Here is a 27197-nt window from a genome sequence, read left to right as displayed (position 1 = left end):
CTTCTTTAATTTCTGTTAGGTTTTACATTCGGTACTTCCGCTTAAGCAATGTTTCTCCAAGACGCTTACAAAAGTTGAAATTTGGGAAAAGAAACAATCGCGTGCAGCACGTTTTCAAATCTGCTAAGTCAATTAATATTTATGGAATACTCAATCGTGCATGGCAACTGGGATCCCAGTTTTAATGGTTGAAACTCAACAATTACCTACTACATGTTGCATTTATTTAAGCAGAATACCTAGTCTGCCCTCGCCGTTAAAAAAAAAACTTCTTATTTCTGTACGATGAATGCGCTGCAACTGTTTACAACAGCAACACAACAAATCCGAGTAAATAAGCCGGTCTCTTCCGTGCAGAGAAACCCGTTTAACGTCCCAAAATGAGAATTCATATCCGTCTTCTGTGTCTATTTTTGCAAGATTTTTCTATCACAATGTTTTCTAGTTTTTCATTTTTCAGACTGGCTACTATGTCAATTTTTTACAGGAACCCCTTCGCACCTCTAGCTATTTCTAGTCAGCTTTCTCGGGCTTCAGCCAGTCACGAATGATTGGATATTCCGATGAATAAAATATGTTTTTAATTGAAAAGAGCTCAAATTACCAGCTGAATTAGCGCAGCAGCAAACAAAAACTCTGTTGAGAGTGGAAGTACATGCAGTTTTGCTGACACGGAAGAAAAACAACAGCATAATAGTTGGTCTTCTCATCTTCATCACTCCGTTAACGAGCTTTCGTCTGTAGCGGACGAATGAATATTCCAGTAATTATGAATTAAAAAAAAGAAAAGAACTAAAATGATATGAGGAAATAACACGGCAGTAGAAAAAAAAAACAGCCGAGACTTTAAGTACAGTTTTACTGAAACAGAAGAAAAACAAAAACATAAAACCAGGAGGGAACTTCAACTCACACATCCTTATGAGTTACGGAGATTTAAGATAGAAACAAAGACTGTCTGTGCAAATATGATGCTTGCAACTCTTAACATTTGAAATACGATGTACTACTTCTAGCATTCTTAGTTAATCCTAACCATAACCTTGGTAAACAGTTCCCTTCCGTGCAGAAAAATGGCGTTTCTTTGTCTGTGTTTCCTAGAAGACCAGATTTCTAGAAAATCTAAGATTAAACACCAAGATTGAAGTAACTTTCGCTGAAACGGCAATATCCATGGCCATTAATAATGCATATGAATAGCATTTAGAAGAACATAAAATGAAGCAAAGCAGAGTAAAGCAGCAGTAGAGATCAGCTACAGTCACGAAGAGAAGGTCGACAAGATAAGAAACAAGAAGAAACAAGCAAAGGAGACAACAGCTATGTTACACGTAAGTAAATGGAAATTGGTCATAACCAGCAGGTCGCAATTCAAACACCCCAGGTGTGATAGATGTTTTTACAACGCAGGCAGGATTACCTTATCTTAACTTAATGAGTTCGAACTGTTTTTGTCCCTTTAATCAATATTATTTTGTCTTGTGATTAGGAATTACATTTATATTTGTTTTATATTTTTGGTTTTAGCAATCAGTCCTCATCAGAGATAATCTGGCGTTGATTTTGCTTTTGCTTTGTGCCTCAACAAACTTAATATCAGCAACAGATTCCACTTCTAAGAAGGTTAGTACTCAGAATTTATGGTACAAAACAAGCTGACGATATTCTCTCTGCAAAAAACGGCCTCCTTACCAGGGTTGTTTCAGTACGTGATAGAGTGTGAAAAAATATTCCATCATCAGATTAGTTAACACGATGTTGTGCAATAACTCAGTAAAACAAACATAATTCATACTGATATCTTTTTCACCGCATCTCTCAGGTTTCGGATTATGACGTCCAATTTAAAGAATCTGGAACACAGTACACCGAGAAAATTCAGGTGAACAGAGACAAGCAAACAGAATTGTTTACAGTTCCTGCTCATAATGACGTGGATGGAAGCAATATATTGCACGACTTCAAGGCGGTAAGTTCTTTATGAGCCTTCATTGACGTTTCCTTTAAAATGAGTGACAACGTTACTAAAATCTTTTATATTTTATTTATCGAATTTTAAGCTCAGTTTAGTTGGGCTCTTTCGTCATAAATATATGGAATCATCTATATTCTTCTGATCAATGGCTGGTCTGTTTTTATAAAGCTCCTGTAAGAGCAAATGAGTGCATCAGATAAAAACAAAGAATCACACTTTGTATGGCAGAAAGCAGATAGGAAGAAAGATTTCACCCAAGATTTAATGGCTAAATCTTACTTGATTCTTCTTCTCTCTGCGTTCAACACAGAATATGAGCATGTTGATGGTACCAGACAAGAAGATTTGTTATCTTCTGCCTCTTTCCCGCGAGCTGCCTCCGCCAAGTAGACTGGAAAGTGATCTTGACCAAGCTGAGGTAAGTACATGTAAACTTATCAATGGGCACTTACCGTCGCCTATTTTAGAATTTGATGAAAAGTCAACATAAAACCTGAGCACGTAGGAGGATTGAAGCCTCAAATCTTCCCATTCGACTGCGTTATGCCCTATGTGAATCGTTCTGTGTACTGCTAATGTAGATGGCGTCGGAAGACTGTATGTAAGACTTGTAAGGTTTCTATGATAAAGCAGACTAACCGAAATGTTCTTTGTTTGGTAGAAAAACAGCAGTGACGAGGCGACTACCATTGACAGCAAGTGGGCTGTGGATACTGAGGTAACCAATCGATCCACCCTCAGCGAGGAATTAAGAAACTTCTGTCCAGACTACCCGATATATCGGGTTCACACCATGGAGAACACATCTGCATCCGAAGAGACTCAAGCAGAAGGTAAGCGGAGTTAGAATAGACCCGAGACAGACTGACAAATGGACAGCGTGACTGACCGAGAGATTAACGTGACCAGCAGTTAACCACATAAACAGTAAAGTTTGGTATCTTACAATGTAAATAAGGCCATTGCCTTAACAAAATATCGACTTAGGGCTGTCCACGGAGGAGATGAAACAGCATCTTGCTTTTTATTGATATCTTTATGGGGTTACCTGTTGGTGGCCCTGTGAAAACCGTCTTAAAGCGAATTCCAAATATCATTTTTAATAAAATAGCCGTTGCTGTCGAAAAACGTAAACTGTTGTTAATGTTAGGAATACCATGTATTATTACACGACTCGGGAATTCAGAGGGCCAATAACTAAAATCAACCAATCAAAATGCTCTATTTCCGGTCAATATTCTCTCAGTATTGGACCAGGCACTGTCCCGAATGGTCCCGAATGATATCGAACTTGTGTCCCTTTGAATTTCAGTCGTATAATAAATCTCTTATTAACCAAGCTTGCTCGGGACCGTAGTGGAAGAATATCGGCCCTCGGTCTTTTTTGTACGGACCTCGCTGCGCTCGGTCCGTACTCTCAAGACCTCGGGCCGATATTCTCCCAGTACGGCCCTCGCGCTTGGTTAAGATATATATAGTAACAACGCAGTTGTGTTCACCATTTTGTGCGAGATCATCCCCCAGCTGCGCCATCCTACGTAAGTCATATATTTCCCCCTTTCCAGAAAACTCCAACCCTAACCCGTGCTATAAAAATTTCCTGCTATGAAAAATCCTTATAATACTTTACAGATTAAGCCCCACATACAATTCATGGCGAGTCGAAGTCAGTGTTGTATTTTTCCCCAAAAGTTAAAATTAAAGAGAAATATGTGACACGAAATGCTCCTCAACATATAACTACAGGAATGCTATCGAAGTCCCGCCATGAATTTAAATGACAAAGCATTCCTAAAAACATTTTCTCTTTCAACAGGAGCAAAACATCGAAGTCGTCGATCATACTGGCCAATTTACTACTTAAGAGTGTGTCCAGGTGGACGAGGCTCTTTGAGTTACTCCGACCGCTCCTGTTGCAGTAGGGTTGGTGGATACTGGCAGATACGTTACAGAGTTTATTCGCGTACATGCTACTCTGTTCGCTCTTGTTACAGGTGGTGGTTCTGGTATACCTGTCGAACACGGCACTACGTAAATTATGTGTATTGTTATGAATATAAATGTAGGGTCTACTAAAACTCTACTAGGAAATCTAGTTCTTTTTATTTTAAACACAGTTTTATATTTTCCATGGTGCCTTTTGGCAAAAGTGTTTTGAGTGACTCAAAAAAGCGTAAACACTAATCCTTTCAACAAAATGACTCCATTCCATTCAAGGCCTGAGAAGAAATCGTGATCTAGTTCGGTTGAGAAACAGTTGCTTCCGATGATATATTTTTTTCTACCACAAACTTCATCTGGATGAACCCCATATTAGCACAGGGACTGGGATACCTGACAAAATACAGTATCAGACGATTATGAATTCCGTTTTCTCTGTGTCAAATAAAAAGAGCTTGATTATCCTTGTTCTCATTTCATTACTCCTAGTTTTTACCTTTCCATGTAGCTATGCTTTATTAATAACGCTGCTTCAATTTCCCCCGTATTAGTGGATGCTGTTACTACGCCATTAAAAATTCGGAAGCCAATTTTAGAGATCTAGAGACAGCCCCTGACTCAACTATCAAGGCCTGTGAAAGTCCATTATGAGTCTCTCACTCGTTCAGAACACCTCTTCGAAATACTGTGCAAGAACGTTTTACAAAATTCTGTTGAAAAATATGAGAACCTGCGCGTGAACCTTTGTGACACTAGAAAAGCTTTCGATGGAAAGTTTTGTTTTTATTTTCCTCAGAATAAATAGTAGGATATCAAACTGGCAGTTAAACTGATTGTTTGTGCATTAATTTTTTTAATGCCCAATTATATAATTACTGATCATACGAGCCAATTCACATGACCTGACCTCCTGGTATGGAAAAAGAATTGGTTACATCAAGACATCGCTCAAGTTAGGATGTAGGTCAATAAAAGTTAAATTTTTTTAGGTGAGAGAAAGGGTTACATACAGTTACCGGTTGCTTGGCCTTTAAACAGTACCTTTACATCGTGTAATGAGTGTTGGATGGAGCAATAAGTTCCAGTGGAACTAAGTCGATTACAAAGTAGAAACATTATGCGTGTATTTGGTGAAATAAGGTTAAATAAAATAAAAAATCGGGAGTGTTGACTTTGTTCAGGATATCTCATGGAAATTATGATTTCGTATATTACACCAGTATATGAAATATAACAATTCAAACACCAGCATATGAATGATTCTCTCGAGATCAACGACGTTTTCAACTTTGATCAATGTTCGATATGCATAGAATGAGCAGAAGACTAACATTCGAATGAATGAGAATCCTAAAATTGCCCGAGATACTAAGATAAATCACGAATAAAAGAGAATTGTTTAAGTGTGCAAGATACTAACCTAACAATCGAATAAAAGAGAATTCTAAAAATGCGCCAGACAGTAACGTAACTAACAAATCACAATCCAACAGGGCCGTACCGACAACCGTCAAAATGGAAAAAATAAACCGTCAGCCGTCAAAGTTAGCCCCCTCCCCACCCTCATTAAGACCTTCTTGACGGGCGGTCGTGCAGTACGTAGTCTCCTCTCGCAGCCGTTCTTTGTCTCGGGATCCCTGTGTCCCCCACCCCACAAACGGCTGCTCGTGTTGACCAAGCATTACATTCTCTTTGTTTCCTTCAACCAATGAGCGTTGAGCAGGGAACATCTCTCAAAACTTCGCCAAATTTCATGTTTGTAGAGCTAAATGTCATTTATCAATTTTTATTGCTGATACCCCGAAGAAAGTAACTTGCAGTAATTTATCTGGATGTTTCCTGTGTACGTCAACAGTTTCGACTAAAGAAAGAGTTAGAATCTTCGGAAGATCGGCTGATGTAGCAAGCGTCGTAAGTTTAGCACTGGGTGTAAACTTGGAAGCTTTCGACATTTATTTGAATTCTACTTTATATATATGTCTCAAATGCTACAGAAAAGATGCCAAGATTAAGAAATTGGAAAAAAAAAACATTAACTGAAAGCTGGCTATGATTCCATTCAAGATCACCGGATTAAAAGACTTCAACCATCACTTGACAGCGACTCAAACGCAAAGCGACCTTTTGTAGCGAAAGCTCTCGATTTCACCGCCCCTAGCAAATGTACTTCTTTGCCTCCAAGTCCTACAGTTGAACCGCTAGTATCTCTGCCTTGTACACCTCAATCTTCTGGTGTATCAGCTAATACTGCAACCTACTCGACCCGTCAGTCCGATAATCGCAGAGAAACAGCCGCATGTTCCCACGCACTGGCGAGGTGAACATATTATGAGCCTTCCAGATTTCGAAAGGCGGCACTCTGATTGGTCAATCGGCTGGAATGGAATGTTTGGTCAACACGAGCAGCCGTTTGTGGGGAGGGAGACAAAGGGATCCCGAGACAAAGAAAGGCTGCGAGAGGAGACTATGCAGTACGCGGTAACATAAATTTTCTGCGCAACCTGAACGCAAGATTCCAAAAATGGTGGCCACGAACTCCAATTCAAATCACTTTAGTGCATGGAATGGAACCTAACTGGAATCTCCATAAACCTAGCTACCTCTCGTACTCTCGCCTTCTACAATAGTGTATCTATCCATGTGCAGACGGAAACACTTCACAGACAATACAGAACTCATTGAAGACTATAATTACCGCAAGATTGTCGAATCATGATGGGTAACTGATCGACATTGTGAGTTGTAGGATCAAGCAAATGAATGATCTCTCGGTTGCACTTCTTCGACAAAAGGACAGACTCGAATATACAAATAGTACTGTCATTGTTCTTCAAAAGGCATAACGGTCCAGTTGCAAAGACGAACGTGCCATTGCATCAGCTGTAAAATAAAATCTGTCGAAAACGTATGATCCCAAATATTTCGCCTTCACTCGTAGACGAGCTTGAGGTGCGCACTAGAGGGTGACAACTCCCCATTTCATCACGCCCGGTGAGTAACAGATAAGTTTACAGATGCTTCGGACTCGATTAGTTATCCCCAGCATATTCGGGAACTTTCACTTAACGGTTCCCAGGAGAGTTTTACTTAGAGGAGAATGGTTGGTGAGTAAGTGTGTGAATAATTTTTATTTGGTGTCTGTTTAAGTGAGTTTCCTTGCACGGTCTTGCAAGAAAACACCAAGAATTCAAACTCACATGTACATCAGTTTTTTTTTGTTAATATTATAGCTATTATTTCAGCCTTTTCGGATAGATTGCAACCTCTGTTTGGGAAACTGAGTTGCATAAATTTCGAACTCATTTGAATCTGACGGGTCAGAATTTATTTACTTCAAGATAGAAAAAATTGAACAAAGACGAGAAAACTTATCATTTAACGTTTAATAGCGATTTTCAATGGGAAGTAATTCACAGTTGACGTTGGAAAAATTTCGAGAAAGATCGGTTTGAGAAATGAAAAAACTCTACTCCCACATGTTTCTAAAACTAAGATAAAAAAAAAGATCAATCAGCACATACCATAATAAGGAAGCATATGACTGGCATCATGTGTTTTGATTTGCAAATGATCAATTACACTATGAAGTCTCTATTACATCTCTGCACCAATTGTTGAACATGAAATAAGACTAGGCTTTCATGAACATTGTCCACCACAAGATGATGGTTTCTGGTGAATTCGATCCGTGAGCGAAACTCAAAGCACAAAATATCGAGCCACCCCTCTGCAAAGATATATGGAGATTCGCGTACCCATTATCCAAGAGACTTGATACACTGTATTTAAAACTTAGAAAGCTATGATATCTGAATCCGATAGATTCGTTTGTGTCATGGAAAACTCCCGTTATAAGTATTTTAAAGCTTAATCCTGCCATCGTTTCATGTGGATACATACCTCTTATCATGCTATATCAAGTGGATATATACCTCATCATATCACGCTATATCATGTGGATATGTGCCTCATATCACGCTATATCATGTCGATATATACCTCATATCACGCTATATCATGTGGATGTCTACCTCATATCACGTTATATCATGTGGATATATACCTTAAATCACTCTATATCATGTGGATATATACCTCAAATCACGCTATCGTGCCTCATAGTTACCAGTCCTTATCATATCGAGGTCATGATGATGATGATGATGATGATGACTTTATTTAAACTCGAATGAAAATGAGGCTTGTTAGGCCTCTAGCAATAGAGATGCTAATATACTGAGAAAATATATGAATATAAATTACAGAGTTTAAATATAATATAAGCCTAAATATAAATGATGATATAAATGATGATGATATAAAATTACAAATTACTTAGTTTCCTTATCTCATTCCTGAAAGGACCAAATTCGGCTATTAATCTTAGCTTATCAGGTAATGCATTCCAAGTTCATAACTCATCATGGTTAACCTCAGCCCCAGTCCCATTCAAACAAATAACTGTAGAAAAGACTATTGGGAGATGCTATTTAAATAGAAATATAATAAAACACTTACGAACAGCGAAGTTAGTTCATGTACGATAGGTTTGGAGATTTTATTTCACACTACTTTGTCTTTATTCTTCCTTCTCTACTTTTGTTCAGTAATCTCTGAAATGAGGTAAAATCACTTTAAATGTGTCATGTCTTATATGAAAAAGTGGAAAAATTATACGATGCGACTTTAATTCAAATCCCCACCTACTCCCCTTGTATCTGGGTGATGCACAGTGATGTACAGTCTGTATCCCTTTCTCCTTCAGAAAAACATTTGCACGTCTTGCGTGCCTACAGGTCATGCACTATGAACTTTGAATCAAATGCCTTCCGCGAAGATCTAGATGTTTTAGCGAATAGTAAACATGTTGGCGGTAAACTTCCCGCCGAATGCATTTGGCATGGGACTTGCTTTTCCTTCAGCAATTATGGAAGCTAGACCTTAAAGCTTGTTGGCGGCACATTACTTTACACTAGCACTGATATTTATTGTTTGTAAGGTTTAGTTTATTACAACAGTGGAACAGAATGAAGACATCGCATCTCTTGTACCTTCACCGAAGGAAGCTATAGATATTTTTATAACATCCGTTGCTTTTATTCGGTATTTCTGCTTTGTTTTCTTGTCTAAGGCTTGCATTGTTGTCATGATTTTGGCGCTTTAGCAGAACGTACCTTCAGTTACAAGACTTCCGTGTCAGTCCTTCCTTGTTTGATAAACAAACATTCCTTAGGATACTGACATTTTTCAAACTGCCAACTTCATTCAGTGGTCCGAAGTAGATTTGATTTGTGAAACTTGGGCGTCGACGAACTGACTTCGACAATGAATGTTTGTTGACTGCTAAAACTCAATAGTGAAAGCCTTAAATCTCCCATAGATCAAATGTTGGGAATAGTGAGAAATCGACTAGGGCACTTGATATGTTAGTGAATCATGAAAATCGCATGGAGCCGGATATGCGTTCACTTAGCATAAAACCATTGGTACAAAAATACACACACTATAGTCTTTCAGGAAGTGAACGAAAATTATCATAATTTGAAAGCTGCATCATGAAAATTCAGCAACATTTCAAACTGATAGAAAAATACCATCAGTCTCCACACGTTCAGCTGAGTAGAGGCATTAAAATAAAACTGTTATTTCAACGGATTTTTGGTGCTATGTAAGAATTAACACGGTTAAGTTAGAATTACATGTTTAACAATGCAGTGTCAAACGCCACGCGGCACCTGGATAGTACCAACTGACTACGAGACACGATACATGTCTATAACAACACAAAGCAATTAGTGTGACAACATTAAAACACGGAAATTGAGCAAAGACCTCCTGCTAGTATGCAGTGTGTTAGTATTGCAAACGGTTGCAGTGCATTCAATGTGCAGTGCTGGCATTGCAGACAGTCTCCGTTGTTGATTGTTAATCGGTAGATTTTTTAAAAACAAGAGGGATTAAAGAAACGCATTATAAAAAGAATAGGTTTGAGCGTAAGATCCGGCCAACTGTGAAAACTGAAAAGGGCTAAAAATAGTTTCAAGAGGTACGAGTTAAAAATACAGATGCGAAAATAAATAATCAATTTCCATATGGACAATTAAGCGCAACCGGAGAAGGTACGATTTTGCTGAAGCTGAAGCGACTTAGACATTAAATAAACAACCTAGCTGATGTCAGAAATCCTGGCAAGGCAACAAGTCTTACGATAGAACATATATACAAATACATTGTTATTCATTGTTATTGGCAATAGCCGTTATAACAACTCAGTATTTATAACTTTAACGACTAAAGATACTCATACGTCAAATGCAACAAATGGCTCACTTCGCTAATTATTACTGGCACCCTTGTGCCCATGCTTGTTGAAGATCAGGAGTTCCAAGAAAGTTAGAAATAACCACAAAGAATGAAGTGTAACTCTCGCTGAAACGGCGAAATCTATAAACAATGCATTTGCATAGCACTGAGAACAGTATAAAAAGGAGCAACGCCTAGCCTAGCTCCAGTGCACATTAACTCCAGTTTAAAACGGACGAATGACATTAGGAGAGACACGTCAAAAACGGAACAAAATGGAACATAGAGGAATCATGTTTGGTGTAAGTATGCAAAAAGTGCCGCTCCACCTTCTTACTGCAGAAATATATCAAAAGAGTTTTCAGAAATCTTTTCCTAGTTTGACCTGCTCAAGATATAGGTTCAGGTTTGCAAATTGCATATTGAAATAAATTTTTGTGCATATTGTTTTGAAAGGGATCGACACATCGCGTAAAAAGTATATCCCACGTTGGTTTCTCGATTTTAGGTTTTCAGTACAAGCACAGTAAGATTTTCAGGCAATTTATAAAGCGTCTTATTAAACTGACAATCAGAGCTATTATGAATAAATCTTAATTCTTTTCGTGTTTCCCTCTGGTTAAGAGAAATTTGTTCATGTATCATTTATTTTGTTTTTACTTTCGTTGTAGCAACCAATCCTGGCTAGCAGAAATTTGGCAGTTGTTTTTTTGCTGCTTGTTGCCACCGCAAACATGACATCTGCGAGTCCTGTTAGTCTTACACCGTCTCCTTCTAAGAAGGTAAATTATCTTCCTCTGGGTCGAACAGATGGTGACAGAAGGTCTAGCAGTAGTGGTAGCAGTAGTAGTTGACTTTTTATCTAAGGAGGATAAAATTTGACAGTAATTAAACTGGTGAAGTCATGGCCCTCGTGGTCTGGCGAGATTGCTTCGCATATGCGATGAAGAGCTTCCATGCCTGTTACTTTTTCAGTCTTTCTATTATATATGACCTCCTTTTAGCAAGCAGAGGTTTCGACGATTACAAAATTATTTTATTTCCCGTAAACTGAGGTACAATTTCTTCCCCACTCAAACGGAGTTATATTGAAGAATCCTTGCTTATTTGCATTGCAACCAGCTCAGTCACTTGTGCACAAACCAACTGGTGAATTTGTATAATAAAACACCCAATCAGTGCTCAAATTAGCCTCCAGGGTCCTTGTTAAATGATCTGAATCAAGAGGCGGCTTCTAATGATTCGAAGAGGACGTTTATTTCGTCTTTGAAAGTTGCGGTTCAGTTCTAAACTGCCCTTATTTAAACGCCAACTGTAACATTTAACTCATTGCAAACTTTCATGTATTTTTCATAAGAAATATAAATCTCTGTCCGTAAAGTCACTTTGCATTATACTTCCTGTTTTCATAGGGTTCCGGTAATTCTAAATTTAATTCTCAACCGCAACTATGCAACTTTAAGGTGTTAGTCCTGACTCAAATAGATATTTCCTTTTCAAAGAAAGATAACAAGTGCAACTTGTAAGATTTTTGTTAGGCTGCACACTTCGTTAAAGCGTATATACAGCACTGTACCGATCTCAGTAACTCAGTAATAACTTCTTTTCTCTGATTTTGGAGGTGAAGCGGGTCTAATGCACAGGCATGCAATGCATACTGACGTTGCAAACTGTACGGCCAATATTATGCAATTTTAAAAACTGAACTATAAACAAGGAAATTGTTTGTATATTTACGGTACCATAGGTTGTAGATTACACAGTTCATATAAGCGAATCTGAGGCACAGTACGACGAGACAATCGAGGTGGACACGGAGAAGCAAACTGAACTGTTCAAAGTTCCTGCTCATAACAATGTGGACCAAAGCAATATTTTGTACGACTTCAAAACAGTAAGTCTGTCAAAGATTAACGTGACTTTTAAAGGTGCATTGATTCTGTGTAAATATATGAGGTTTCATCCAATCCCTTGTCAAACTTGGAGAACCTGCTAAGAGAAAAGCTGCATTAAAACAATCTTATAGCAGTACATAACTTTTCATGGGGGCTGAAAATTGAAAGAATTCACACCCCTGAAGGCATTTCTTCCATCACATGATTCGTTCGGCCCCGTGTGCGCATTTTCCAAAAACGTGAGCAGGTCCAGGAAAAGACGTACGGCCTCGCGGATGCGAGTTGAAAGAAGAAAAGAAGAAGAACCTTGAGCCAAATATTATTATTATCATTTTCCTGTACTCCGCCTCCACTTAGTCAATCAGTACGTACGTATTATAGAGCATACTTCTCCGTTGATTATGAGCTAACTCTTACGATTAAGTCATCACTATCTAGTCATTCCTCCTGCCTTAAAAAGAGCAATTAAAAATGATCACTTCCTCTCCACTCTGCCTTACGATTTATACTTCAGTGTAACTTAGAGACAAAGGACTGAACGGCATTTAAGTTCCTACAACAATATATCTTTTCTGGTTAAAACAGAATATGAGCATGTTGATGTTACCTGGTAAAAAGATCTGTTACTATATGCCACTGTCAGCAGAGGTGCCGTCACCAACAAAACTCGAAAGTGATCTTGATCGGACCAAGGTGAGGAGATGTTCCCTTCTGAATAAAGTCATTAACTTTATATTGCATTTCCGAGAGTAGATCGAGCACTATCGTCTATTTATCATTAAAAGGAAAAAATTTGGAAAAAATATATATCGTCAGATCTGTTTTGAGCGGTCACCCACGGAGAATGACTGCTAAATACAGTTTCCATAGAAAAGCGGTATTGTAAAAAAAAAAAAAAAACATAAAAAACGCCATTTTATGTCACAATTGACTACTCGATGTACAAAAAATGGCTCATAAATACTACTAACATTGATCTCAGGATATAAAGATTTATAAAATTTTGCTTGAAGGATAATATTTAGTTTAATTTGAGTGGTTGCACTTTTAGTGACCGTTCAACACATATGGAAGAAAATAAAAGCAGGTGGTGGCACTCACCGCTAAATAGAGGTGTTCGCTTAATAGAAATGAAAATTAAAGTTGTCAGGGGAAACAAATTTTGGGACTTTGACAACCGACCGCTCAATACAGGCTTACCGATCATGAATACAGTGCCGCTTGATAGAGGTTCGACTGTACTGGCTAGCAACGCAAGGACCGGAATCCACTGCATCCAAGTGTCTTTTATGACGCCAAAATATATGCCATTTTACCATTTTAGGGTTACAGAACGCGTAAAATATGCGGCAGTATGCCGCTGTAGAACGGGGTAAACATACGGACGGAAAGTGGAGCACCAAAATGGCCTTCACGTGATAGAAGGGTTCGCAACTCTGTAAATCTTCTAAACATCTCTTCTCATTGCAGGGAATGACCAACGACAGGACGAAAACTATTGATAGTAAATGGACAGTAGACAGTGAGATTACCGATCGCTCTGTGCTGACCGAGGAGTTGGCAAACTTTTGTCCAGAATACCCCATATACCAAGTCAAATTCTTGGACGACTCAGAGACTTCTACAACGATTGATACAAAAGGTGAGATAAGCATTATTAAGTCACATATGGGACTTCGGCTGAACAAACATTTCGACAGTAACAACTTTATTTAGAGAGGGTAACACATGACAGTATGATTGATAAACTAGTGGCCCTCTGTGATTAACATCTACCGAGTAAGTTAAATAACTGAGGAAAGTATCAAGTATGAATATCAGTCGCAAACATTTATCATCTACACTTAAAAATATATATAACAATTAATTCAAAACACATAGATATCTCTATAAAATAACTAAGAATAGTACAAAGTATCAACATTATCGCAAAACATATACGATTAAAGTGCATATAAAAGTGAAATCAAAACACATAGATATCTTTAATCACAACACTGAGCTAAAAAGTGGTTTTTCATGGCCAAACTAAAGAACCGATGGTGTCCTTTTTACCTATGTCTGGAAGAATGAAAGTCTGCTACGGGCGACCTCCAAAATTTTATTATTCGAAACTGTTTTATGGAAAATTTTTCCGTAGCAAGAATATCAAAGACGGAGAGCTAGCCAGAAATGACTTTTTAGCAACCCATCATAAAAAAATTCAGAAAAAACCAGTCTGATATAAAATGCTTCTCAACTAATGATGATGTAAACAAACTTTTCCTACATTCAACAACAAACATATGAAACATATGTGTGAACTGCGGTTATGAGACGTATATGAGCACGATCCTTCGCAGTAAAGCACTATTTGAGGAATAGTGAAAATCAGACCTGAAAAAAAATTTCAGGCCTGTACGGGATTCGAACCACTGACCTCTGCGATACTAGTGCAGCGCTCTACCAATTGAGCTAAAAAGCCAACTGGGAGCAGGCCATCAAATTAATTCGACATAAACCCGTAGATGATAAATCAAACAACAACAAACATATGAAACATATGTGTGAACTGCGGTTATGAGACGTATATGAGCACGATCCTTCGCAGTAAAGCACTATTTGAGCAATAGTGAAAATCAGACCTGAAAAAAATTTCAGGCCTGTTTCATATGTTTGTTGTTGTTTGATTTATCATCTACGGGTTTATGTCGAATTAATTTGATGGCCTGCTCCCAGTTGGCTTGTTAGCTCAATTGGTAGAGCGCTGCACTAGTATCGCAGAGGTCAGTGGTTCGAATCCCGTACAGGCCTGAAATTTTTTTCAGGTCTGATTTTCACTATTGCTCAAATAGTGCTTTACTGCGAAGGATCGTGCTCATATACGTTTTCCTACATTATTGCTTTTCATCTTTTCAACAGGAACGAAACATCGCACTCGTCGAAGTTCGGAATTTCCTCCCATTGCTGCCTCCGTTTTATGCCCTGGTGGAAAAAGCATCGTGACTGACGGGGACATCAGCTGGTGTAGCGACCTCCAGGGATGCTGGAGAAAAGTAAGCAAAGTACATTCCCGTACATGCTTTCAGACTGTGCGTTGCTTTTCGTGGGGGTGCGTTTACCTTCACTTCGGACAAGAAGTGTATTGTTTGAAATACCAGTGTAAACAGGACACTTCTCATCATACCGATAACATCACTGCCCGATAAAGATTGTAATAACAGCGATGATAGTAGTGTAAGACGCCGTACCGTAAAATAGAAACTTAGATTGTAAAAATGAGATGGTTATTTAAATTTTTTAAGTGTTATTCACTTAAGTATATTTATATCATAATCAGAGTGAATCGTGCTCTCTGATCGGTCAATTCAGTGTGCAACATTTGCCCATGGGTGTACGCTGCTGACGTGAGCCAATGCAAAGACTAGTTTCCGCGCCCTTGTTTTTCTGGTTGCAAGATTTGAATGTTACATAAAAGGGTACTCTTCTGCTACAATGTATCAATGTTGTGTTGTAAAACAAATGGTAAACACCACTTGGGAGGTTTGCTAAGCACTCAAGGAGCTAGAGTAGCTCTCGGCTATCGCCTCGCGCGACTCTTACGCTTCTCTCGTGCTTAGCAACCTCCCGCGTGCATCCATAACTCAAAAGTGTACGCTGTAGTGTTTACCATTTGTTAAATGGTGTTTGCGCTGCCAAACTTCTTCAGTTATGCAGTTGCGTAAAAAGACGTGCATTTCTTAACTGTTTTGTAGGTCGCCATATTGTATTTATTTCGCGCGCTATGCGCCAGTCCTACTCTTCCATGTGAGTTTCCCGCCAAACAACGTACCTAGCGTGACAGTAATCATCGGGAAATAAAGAAAGTAATATGCACCGGAGTCATAGTGGTAATTTTATTGTTTCTTGATCCTCTGCTCGGGTGAAATATCAGAATGATCTCGGAATTCGTTTTCTTCACTGTTTTTTGTTGTTGTTGTTGTTTTTCAAGTTTACCATAATTGCGGGTGCGTAAAAAAGATTTTGAACATGAGGAATAACTTTAATGCAAATAATTGTCCTTTTCAAACCAGAAAGAAGATAATTTTGTGTTCGCAGTAGGGCTGTTAAATAAAATTGAGAGATATCCTATTACCCGAGGTAGTCCATTACTGAATTGAGTGTTTTCGTGCTTCCTCTCCGCTCTAACTATAATCGAGAACTTACCCATAACAAATCATTACCAAAAGCCCAAACTTTCAGACATTTCAGATAAAGTAAAGATTTGGACAGGGGTGAGAAGAGAATCGAAAAGAAGTGGGAGCCCTGGCAACCTGCGAGGCATCACTAGAGGGAGGTGGCAGGTTCATCAAACACCCATATGGTGTGCGTTTAAAAGCCAAAGCGATGACAAAAAACGGTGATGATTAATGCAAATTCGCCTCCCATGCGCGGATGCACAGAAATACCTTCATTAAATTTCAAAGAAATGTAGGGTGTTTTTTCGAAGTGGCATTCAGGAACTATTGGACTCAGAGCATTCCATCACTCAAAGACTGTCGCAAGTAGAGGTAAGTAATAGGAAGAAGGAAGCCCGACGGCAAGTAACTCCCAATAACCAGGTGGCAAATACTCGGAAAACCGATCAGATTTTCATTGGCCGTGATTTCCTGGGCAAAGACATTCACACCGCGAGAGCCTGATGTTTATAAGTGTGTGAGGAGGGAGCGTGGGGTCGAATTAGTTCATTCGGGAATTAGAATTAGGCGATAATTTAAGGTTGCCTTCCACCTGAAGCACAACGTACTCGAACTTAGCAGAAATCTAATCAGTGATAAAAATTGGGGGCTGTTAGATGCCTTTTGGGTCCAAGGCACAAAAAAGTGAAATAAGTGCGTACCTAAGTGGATGTGTTAATGCTATGGGAACTCTGGAAATTAAAAAGACAACCGAGGCTTTCTTTGTTTCCAGTTCATTGAAGACATAAAGGGTGCTATAGTTTGGCATACTTAAAGAGAATGCAGCCAAGTTGAGCCACCTTAAAACTGAAGCTCAGTCCTCTTTCGTAGAATCAAGTGACTTCTTAGGGAATAAAAGGAGCATCGTTCCAATGTGGTGTCACCATCATATACCATTGACCAATTAGCTCTCAAAATCCTCAAATATAATTCCCACGTGGATAAAGTAGTTTTTTATTACTTTTGAAAACCTGGTGTTATATGTTATTTATATTCCCTAGTTGATATATTTCGACTCTTAATATGACCACCAGTGTAAATCAGAAGTACTTATTACCCTTGGCGGTCGAAGGAGTAAAAACCCTACACATCTTAGTCTACTTTCTTTCCTTCTTCCACGTCAATAATGAATGAAAGCAGACAAACAACAACAATCCCATGACATGGGTTCTCGATTCTCTCAATTCTTCCCTGAATAACAACTTAGCAAATGAACGATATAAACGAGCCAACTTCTTTTTTATAGAAATAATATTTTAATCTCGGTAACCATAAAATTATACAACATTAACATAGAATTTACAAATATATTATACGTCTATGTACAAACGAAAAGCCAATTCTCTGGCACTCCAAGGGGGTCAACTAGGCCCAGTATTCTTTTATAATATTTAAAAATCATTTCTGAATATAAAACATTCAGTATTAAAAGTACAATTTCTTTGTTAAAAATGGTAAGAATTTTTGAGAATTTAAGAATCCACTCGCTCTACTTTGCCCACAACTTGTCCATCATATGTAGGCAAAACAGTGCTGTCATCTTTAACTTCTTCCCAAACGACAAGACATTCTTTGTCTCCAGTCATACTTTTAAAATAGAATCTGCAGAGAGGAAAAGGTAATCTAAGTCAGTTTAATAAGAACATCTTGAGTTAAGATCTTTCTTTCATTATTTAAGATACATTCAGAGGCTGACGGGATCACATGTTCACTTTCTCAAAAAGAAGCAACACATTTGACCTGGCACACCACATCAAGGGAACCCAAATAACACATTGGTCCATAACAAAACCACAGGTTTCCCAAGTAATTGGGCCTGGTGGACAAAATGCTGCATCCTTCCAGAAACTAAACACCTTTTATTTCAATTTTTCAGATTTTGAAAATTCACTTGCTCTCTACAGGAAATCTGAGCAAGTTCTCTCAAGCACTAATGGCATTTAAGCACACCATGTCAAAATTTGATTTGCTTAAGTACATGTCAAAGTGATCAGTTTAACTAGTAAAATGAGTGTAACTGAGGTAATCTTCATTATACTGCCAATCATAGAATTAATTACAAATTTGCTGCTTGTGTTTCAAAGACCTAACTTCTTGTTTGTTCACCACTTTTTTTCAAAAACTCATTCTTCTATTTTCATTCTGATAATAGAAGAATGAGTTCTGTGTTTTGTAGATTGCATATGAAACCAGTCTGTGTCAAACTCCCAGTTTTCTTTGTGGCCAATTTACTTTTATTTCAAACAATTTACAGGAGATGGGAAGACATATAACTTTCAACCCACCCAAGGTTATAGTGATTCTCCAAACTGAGCTAGACATTTCACATAATTTTAAATCTGAGAATTTTGTGTTTAATCAAAGAGTATTCCCCTAATTGATATTTTTCTCACCTCTCCTTACTTTTTTGATTAAAAATTTAATGATATTGAAAGGAGAAGTTCAGTTTCGGTGATTCTGGAGCGGGAGGGTTACACAACATGAGCTAATGAGAGATTCACCTTACCTGTAACTTCCTTTCCTTGGTGGTAACAAATCTTTAAATTGTCCAAGTGTTACACATTTTACAGGAAGTGAAGTTCGATAAGGAATAGGTTCTCTCCATAACCAGTATGTGATTGTCAATGAACCACGTTTGTCCTTCTTTTTTGATACTGATCCACAAAATCCACTGTCCTTACAAGTACTTATAGAATCAGCATGTGACACAGATGATATCCCAGTCACAGATGATGCAGCCTTGCAATGCCTTTCATGTGGTATACTTGAACCCTGCCCATAGCTAGAGTAGTCTTTTGTAGAACAGCATGATGAAGCACTTGTTTTTTCTCTGCAGGATGTGGTTTCAAAATCTGGTCCTGCTTGAGACCTAAAAAAAAAAAAAAAATGAAAAATGACTCATGTTCAATATGAACAGAAGGTAAATGAGATCTCTACACACTATGCTTGACTCACAAGATAGATGCACCACCAAAAATGATCAAGGGAAAGGGGGAAAGAGGGAGAAGATGGGAGGGAGGAACGGGGGAGAAACGAGGGAAGGTGGGAAGGGAAAAGTTGGGAGGGAAGGGGAAGGAAGGAGAAAGGATGGGGAAGGGAGTAGGGAAGGAGGAGGGGGAACCCAAGGAGAAGCAGATATACTACTGGTATGGTATGGCCTCTGAGCCTGTGACTTTACCTTCTTTCTCCTCGTTTCATCACAATTCACCCATGTATATAGTAAAAATCATTGTGTTAATTCATGATTACCTCTGCTTTTGATAATACTTGCTCCGTCTCTCCCCTCCACTCTCCATGTTAATTAATCTCCTCCTGGTTTCTTCCAAAACAGAAGATGCATGAGGTGCTGGAAGAGGAGGCATCATGGGATCAGAGGCTATGGGTTGATCAGGTAAATGCAGTGATGGATTCTTCTCAGACTGTCTGGTGGATGATGCAGTTGACATTTTTCCTCTTGAACTATTCCTTGTAGAGGAAGAATGATGGCGATGAGACTTGGACTCTTTTGAACCCTGCTGAGCTTGTTCCCCTTCCTTCATCCACTGTATAATGCGATGATGATTCACAGTCATGAAAGGAATGTCATCATCCCTACGCTGAGGACGAGCTTCCCATACATTACCATCTCTAACAGTTGGCTCACTTGATCGAGCTTCCATTACTGCTTCTCTCTTCTCTACAGTGGGTTGCTTGGTCCGCTGAATTTGTTGTGGTTCAACTTGCCGACTATTACAGGTGCTCACTGCTACAGGTGCTGTGGTAGTGGAAGCAGCAACTGTTTCCACTCCAGCTACAGCAGTGTCAGTATAATAAGGTTCCTTGAAAGAAGCCACAGCTTCCTTGGCCATAGTAGTGAGATAAAGTTTTTTCTTGTTCTCAGTGTTGTCGATTGCCTGCTGGAGAATGGACTTTCTTGGTGCCTAAATCAATATAACAGTAGAATAAGACAACTTAGAAATGTGCTTCTACACATTACAGACAGTGGCCATAAGGCCATAGATATTTGTTATTCATGGTGCCACAATCTGCTATGGTTGTTGTGTAAATGGTAATTAGCTACATTTTGAACCCCTTCTCTTAGAGAAAGAGGAGAAAGTTAAGCTTTGTGTGGTAAATACTAAAGTCAGTTTTAAAAGAGAAAAAAAATCATTAAGCAATTTAAAGAGAACCATCCCAAGCATTTAGTGTTCATCCACACTGTCCTTCTGTAAAAATTCATACTGACTTTATAAAAAATCAAAGTAAAACAGTGGCAGTCTACCTACCTCATAATGAGTTGACAAGTTATGAGCTTCCCTTTCATCTAATTCACGCTGAAGCTTGACTTTCTCTAGTTTTTCAATCAGTATTTTGGCAAATTCTTCAGGATGTTTTGGGTTACAAGCCTCTTTAGGAATTCTCTGGGTACGCTGAAGAAATAAAATAAGATTTAACCATCACTGCTATAATAATTCAACCCGGTGCAAACCCTCCCAGGCTCTGTATTACAGGGTTAACTTAAGTGTAAATCAAAGAATTTACTCGAGTGAACATTAACTCAACAATTTACCAGTATCTTTTTCACAATCAAATAATTCTGTATTTGTATTAGTCCACCAGAAAACTATTTAAGAAGTACTTTCATGTGCACCTTGAAATAAAAAATGTAATTACTAACCGGAACAAATTGCATCATTGGAAGACCATCATGATATCCAAATTTCTTACTGCGTGCTGAGCACTTCCTTCGGCCACTACATCTGGATGATGTATCACTGAAACCAATCAATGATGAGAACTTAAAAGGATAATACTTAGACATGCAAAATGTCCAAGAACTCAAAACCAGGAGAAAATCTGTCATTTTTTGCCCATGCATGCATGAAATCACGACAATAAAAGAAATAATCAGTGTTCTAAGAAGCTTTAAATGGTTCATGAATTCTCCTTGTTGGTACTGTGGAAATGATTGGAGAAGAGTATAGAAAATGTAAATACTGATGTCAAGGTGTCAAGGTTTTTGGTTGATATATAAATTTATTGACTTACTCAGTCAAACAACTGTCAGTGGTCACTGAGAGAGTATCTTCCGTCATTGCATCACTTGATAGACTCTGATTTTCGGATTCAATTCTGGATCCCACAGGCACTGTTGGATAGTGGTATGGTGACAATAATTCATTCATGGGAACATGTAATAAACACCTGTGGATATCAAAGCGTAAATTAAATTAATCATTCAAAGACACAAACCTAAAGTACGGATAGTCACAAAGACTTAAAAAGACCAGAAGCTGAGTACAACATGACTTGCAATCTAAGAAATTTACTTTAAGTGATTGTCTTAAGACACAATCTATGGATTTAATCCAGTAGGCATTCAAATACTTTGTCTTGCTTGTGGGATTTCAAAAAAAGTATCTTATACACTTGACATTGGGGTAGAATTAAAATGAAATCAGAACAAAATCCCACAATATCTACTTGAAAATTTTCTTGTCAAAATATTAAAATGGACTTTTGCAATGACAGCTTAGGTATCAGGGGTACATTGAGAAAAGTAGAGCAAAGTCAAAATTTTGCACAACTACATGTATCATTGTTTGACCATCTATAAAGCAGTGAACAGTTTTGCATAAACAATTTCAGACATAAGAATCTTGTCAGACTCTCCTTTCATTTTACAGCAGTGTGATAAAAACAAGAAGCAGAAGCATCTTGATCACCACAAAAAATAACAAAGCAAGAGTGTCATGAAGTTGCCATTTTCAAAGAACAAAACACACAGCATTCTGATTTTTTAATTAAATACCAAGGGAAAAGTCAGACTTCAAGCAAGGACTAGTTCCTATTCTTTGCCCTCGGCTAGTTTGCATAAATCAGGGATACTGCCTAGTCACAAAACAAGAGAAAACTATGTACAATTTATACACACAACTATAAAATTGAAGTACAAAAGCTGAATATTCAAATGTGAAATAAGGCATAATTGGCATTAAAAGTTAAATATGATGTGTGGAAAGTAATCTTTAGTGAGAAATTGATCATTTTACAATGACCGACAAACAAATTCCTGATCAGTGAACAAGGCTGCTTAGTGGAGGTTTTCATAAGAGAGGTGTCAGAAGGTAAGATAGTACGATTATCTGAGATTTTGAACAAAAGCAACCTATAAACCTATTCAAATGCAAGTGTTTTTAAGAGCAGCTCTTACGATAGTACTAAAATTCAAGAATGCAGAAAGACTGGATAACAATGGAGGAACAAATCAAGAACTCAGTGGACTTCTTGACCCCTTGGAAACAAAAACATCCTTCTTAAGATCTGTGGTCACACTCCAGTGAGTTTTGAGAAGAGAAACAACTTTTTTGAAAGTATAACTTAAAAAAACACAAGACCTTGTAAACAGTAATTGCAATAAAATATGCTCCAAAGGTACTTATGCTTCAGTTTATCATTAACTTTAAACTGCTGAATGCCACCTATGAAACTATTTCAGTGCCATGCACAAAATGAGATCAACTCTGAACTGGCCAAAAATTTTTAGGATTAACAAAATCAAATTTGTTGAGTTTGGTGAATTTTTCTACCATTCACTGACAGCTAAAAAACAAATGTTAATGCATGTTTGTGCAGACTCAATTTGCCATTTGATTGCAAAGCATTTATGAGAAGCCCATTAACCTTTCTTTCAGATACACGCTGGAATTCATAAATTAGGAATCTCATAAACAGCAAGAGAACTAAAAGCAATCAAATGACACCACACAGAAGTCTTTCATGAGAAATTGCAATCAACCCGCGAAATCAGACTTCTTCAAATTTCATTAACCCGATACCACTTCTCGAGTGTCTGGGCACCCCTGGAAGTTGCTGCACAAGAATTCACACCCTCTCAAAATTACAAGTACTTCTGACCAAATAACAGAATACACAAGTAACATGTTTACTCGGACGGAATGAGAAATAATTTAAAACAATAATCAAAAACTAAGGTAAGAATCGTGGCGCATTTTGCAATTGAAAACGATTTGGTCATGCTGGAACACTTGATGGATTTAACAGAATTTTGATGCGATCATTTCAGGGGGTATCCAAAAACCTCGCCTTAACTGAAAATGTCATTTGTTACACAAAACACAATGCTGTCGAATGGAAATCCGAAGTTTGTTGATCAATCACTTGTGTTTTTTAAACAGTGCGAGTCATCCGCCGGAGCGTACAAACCATTGAGTTCGCAAGAGATACAATGAGATTCGATTCAAGAGAATGACAATTACTCTAGTCGATTTGACGACTTCTAATTTTATCAGGGGTCAAACAACTTAAATAATATCACTGGCACATTTGAATAGGCACCGAAACCGCCACTTGCTTCAGTCCAAACTCTGAATCCAAGACAAAAATAAATGCTTAGCACTGCTTCACAAGCCATGAAAATCTTAGCACTTCTGATCACAATGTATAGATTCCTTAGAAATTAAAAATTGGTTCAATTAGCCGGGCGTGCGGCATAACACTCAGTTACGATTGAAATGTTCGCTGTACGAGAACTTGACAAAGTCCTAATATAAACTTTGCCTTTTCGAAAGCTAAACGCTTGACAAGAGATGCAATATCCCATTCTATTAACCATCTTGACGATTTGAGCTATAATCTCACTCGCGGCACCGAAAATAAATTCCCTCCACTTGGCCGCTTTCATTAACTACAAAGTCGGTAAGATTATCGTTTGAAAACAACAAAAACTAAATTGCAATAACATTGCTTAACGACGGCCCAATCGCCTTCCGAAAACATTGAATGTAAATTGCCGCTGATAACTATGCACTAGAGCTGTCAGGCAACTCAATGAGGTATTTCAAGTGTAGAAATCCAACAAAGTAATTGCAAGAACGCTCCAAACAAAAAAGCGGCATATGGTAGGAATTGAGCGACTAACTTACCGCGCATCGAGTTCATCGGAACCCGATCTCTTTGCACAATGGGACAATCCTTTCCCACTTTTGCGATGTTGCTCAAATTCAAATTGGTCTCCATCATCCTCAAACTCATCAAATCCTAAAACTTTTTCCTCCGGGAGGGTCGGTAAATATCCACCATGAAATCTGGCCGTATGCGTAAAACGTTCACAGATACCTTGTGAGCTTTCGCCGCCGCTCTGGATGCACTCCTTATACAATGTTGTGTTCATAAACCTCGGATAATGATTATTTTTCAAGTTCGCCAAGATTTCGGATATAGCCTCCTCAAAAAGTCCACAATCCACTGGCTGATCGTTAACATGCTGAGCAATTTTCATTCGCGTTGTGTCGCTGACTTCCAAAGCATTACAACTCCCAGGGAAAATAAACTTCTGGAAAATCGCTTTGGCGGTTGTCCGCATTTCATGAGAAATCGGTGCCATTCGCTTGAAAGACTCGGACGCTCGCCAGAAATCTAGAAGAATTTCGCTATTCTCCTGCTTTAGAAACTGATAAAATGATTTAAATCCTTGGCAATCGATAAGCATATCGTTCAAAGTAGAAGGCCATCGCTCGCATTGAGGAGTAGAGGCTGCGCTACCCTCCGGTTCAAAACCCATCGGCGCAAGTTTCTCTTCGTCTGATTCTAGTCCTGAATAACCTCGCGTAGCGATCGATTCCTTTTTGGAAACCCTTCTGGGTGTCATTCTAGGACTAGAAACGAGCGAATCTGACTTCAAAGAAGCCACAAAATTTCCTTTGGAACGCTCACTGTCGTTCGAATCTTCACCGGTTGGAGGGGGACGCATAGTTGTGGGGCAGTCTGCCGCTGATGATCGCGCCTGTAATGTTTCACGTGTGGTAGATTTCTGTTGTGATTCCTTAAGACCATAATAAACCTTTCGAGAGTCTCTGGCGAGCATTTGCTCCGAATCCATCGCTAAGAATCGCGGAAGACTGCAGACCGCATTCAGTCGGGATGAGCGCACAACCTGCTTTACAGTCGTTCGTCGGATCTTTCTAAGAGAATGCCTCGCAGAGATCAAAAGTACGCCGCGCTGAGCCCCCAAAGCAAATATTCAAATACATATATCACTCGCGACGCTCTGATGAACTGCTCAAAATGTCCCTAGCAGCCGATCGCTGAAAAGATCTGAAGGAAAAATGGCCACACGATCGACGATCCTGGCGTGAAGGTATTGATCTTGAAAGATTTCTAGCGCGAGAATGGTTTCGCAGCTCTCTACAGCGCTCCGCATTTACTTCTAAGTGTTTTCAAGTGCGGTGGGCTTGCAAAACTACTTCAAAAGATGCCGCTCAGCAAAAGGCGGCGCACAAACGATCAATCCCTCGGGAGAGAACGTCACAACGGAGTAAGAAACCGCACCAATCAGAGAACGCACTTTGGTGCCCCGGGTGATAGCACGTGCTTCATGCCAACTTCACACATGTTGACGATGGGTTTAATTAAGCGCAGCTGGTTGAATCTTTTCTGATTGCTTTGCAATGAGAGGTACTGAAAACCCAACGAGTCGGGACCGATCTGGCTCTAAGGCGGCTCTTTTATGGCCATCTCGGGAACTGGTTGGGCCGCATATTCTCCCGGAGCTATTGTGTTCCGTGCTAAATGAAGATTTAGCGCGGTGAATCGTCTTAACCACAAAATGAATTAAATGCTCTCATTACCAATCTTGGATAAGCAAAGAGCGGCAAGTCAAAAGGATATCAATGTCAATCAAATTCGACAAGTGAGTTCTGGTGATTGTTTGGTCGGCGGGGAAATTTGTTTGTAATTTTTAATCAGCATTCATGCCATACTTTTCAAAATGGCTACATCGGAGAGCATCTACACGCAAAGTTTAGATTTCTTTTGGTTCCTTTTCGTCGCTCCTTACCCTACTAAACTGGGTAAATATTGTCCAGTATCTACAGCCACTTACACTGCCGGCCGCTTTCTGAAATCTCTGGCATTCTTATTCAAAATATCTGCTAATGAAATTTTTTTATTTGATGAAGTGTCGGAGCCCATGCAATTCAGTTAACACATTATTGCCTGAATTACTGGATAATATTTTTTTCTGCAATGGTTGCCCTTGTAAGCTAAAGCGGCATCTTTTCTTATCGAGCTTAGCCGAAATTAAGTTAAAGACCGAGAGGGACACCAACTTATAGATGGCAGTAGTAATTATTTGTCCTTTCGGGTCCCTTTTTGTGTTGCTAGAGAGTGTTTGCAAGAGTAATTTACAAGTAAAAAGTTGATTATAACGGAGAGGTAGACAAACACTGCTTAAAATTTGCTTGCCTTACTTTTCAGAAACTAAAAACCGCTCTTTGTGACCTAAGTTATCTCGAGTAGCGGGGACAAAAATTTTAATATTACACGGAACAGCAGCGCCTTGGCGGTTCCCTTTTATGTACGACCGGTTCTTTTGATGAGAAAAAGTTATGTTCCCTTATCATTCCTGTTTCTCACGTTTTAACACGTTCAACCCAGTGAAGTACCTGCGATAGGGGAACGAAAAGAAAACATTTTCGCGATCGTAACAGGCCCAAAGACTAGTTTATATGTACCCCACCAAATGATACTCTCTCGTGGATTTGTTTGGGAATTTTGTAAAAGAAACCCGGCTTAAAATAACGACCTTCAGATGAACATGCTGGGCATTTTTGACTGCCAAGTGATTTTTCCTGACGTCTTGAGAAATATTGTAATTCGTCCCTGGGTCACGCAGAAGAAAGCGTGGAATTAGAAGCCACCAGACAATAAAATGACTCGAGCGTCACTAAAAATAGTGTGATTTCGTGGCAAGGAAACTGAATTCACGGCAGAAAGTAAATGTGTTAGTTTTCCTGTCTGTAGTGATACCAACGCAAACTATTTAATTTCGCGAGGCGGCGCGGATGTGAAGAATCGCATTGCTAAAACACTCGAAACCAACCGAAG

General features: G+C 38.7%; 4 protein-coding genes and 1 pseudogene across 5 annotated transcripts in view; 2 read left to right on the top strand and 3 right to left on the bottom strand.

Moving 5' to 3' along the window:
- The window catches only part of LOC148721943 (uncharacterized), a 547091-nt pseudogene that overhangs the window by 367026 nt on the left and 152868 nt on the right, over window positions 1-27197 (bottom strand). The gene's annotated exons all lie outside the window — the stretch shown is intronic.
- LOC111333298 (uncharacterized) overlaps window positions 1-27197 on the bottom strand; it is a 99878-nt gene that overhangs the window by 51126 nt on the left and 21555 nt on the right. The window lies entirely within an intron of this gene.
- LOC111333311 (uncharacterized) lies at window positions 1140-5099 on the top strand. Its single transcript, XM_022938853.2, has 6 exons — window positions 1140-1331; window positions 1528-1623; window positions 1823-1969; window positions 2286-2393; window positions 2637-2808; window positions 3792-5099. The coding sequence occupies exons 1-6, from the start codon at window positions 1323-1325 to the stop codon at window positions 4049-4051; spliced, it is 792 nt and encodes a 263-aa protein (XP_022794588.2). The 5' UTR covers window positions 1140-1322; the 3' UTR covers window positions 4052-5099.
- LOC111333316 (uncharacterized) lies at window positions 10182-15969 on the top strand. The gene is made up of 6 exons (XM_022938858.2): window positions 10182-10521; window positions 10891-11001; window positions 11967-12113; window positions 12700-12807; window positions 13585-13756; window positions 15016-15969. The coding sequence occupies exons 1-6, from the start codon at window positions 10459-10461 to the stop codon at window positions 15300-15302; spliced, it is 888 nt and encodes a 295-aa protein (XP_022794593.2). The 5' UTR covers window positions 10182-10458; the 3' UTR covers window positions 15303-15969.
- Window positions 17544-25936, bottom strand: LOC111333300 (axin-1). Its single transcript, XM_022938840.2, has 7 exons — window positions 24236-25936; window positions 21339-21494; window positions 20968-21064; window positions 20576-20719; window positions 19560-20230; window positions 18817-19179; window positions 17544-17912 (listed from the first exon to the last, which is right to left on the bottom strand). Exons 1-7 carry the CDS (start codon window positions 25189-25191, stop codon window positions 17783-17785), a joined length of 2517 nt encoding a protein of 838 aa, XP_022794575.2. The 5' UTR covers window positions 25192-25936; the 3' UTR covers window positions 17544-17782.

The sequence above is a fragment of the Stylophora pistillata genome, chromosome 10, assembly GCF_964205215.1.
Source record: "Stylophora pistillata chromosome 10, jaStyPist1.2, whole genome shotgun sequence".
NCBI lineage: Eukaryota > Metazoa > Cnidaria > Anthozoa > Scleractinia > Pocilloporidae > Stylophora > Stylophora pistillata.
This window is presented reverse-complemented; position numbering and strand designations above follow the sequence as displayed.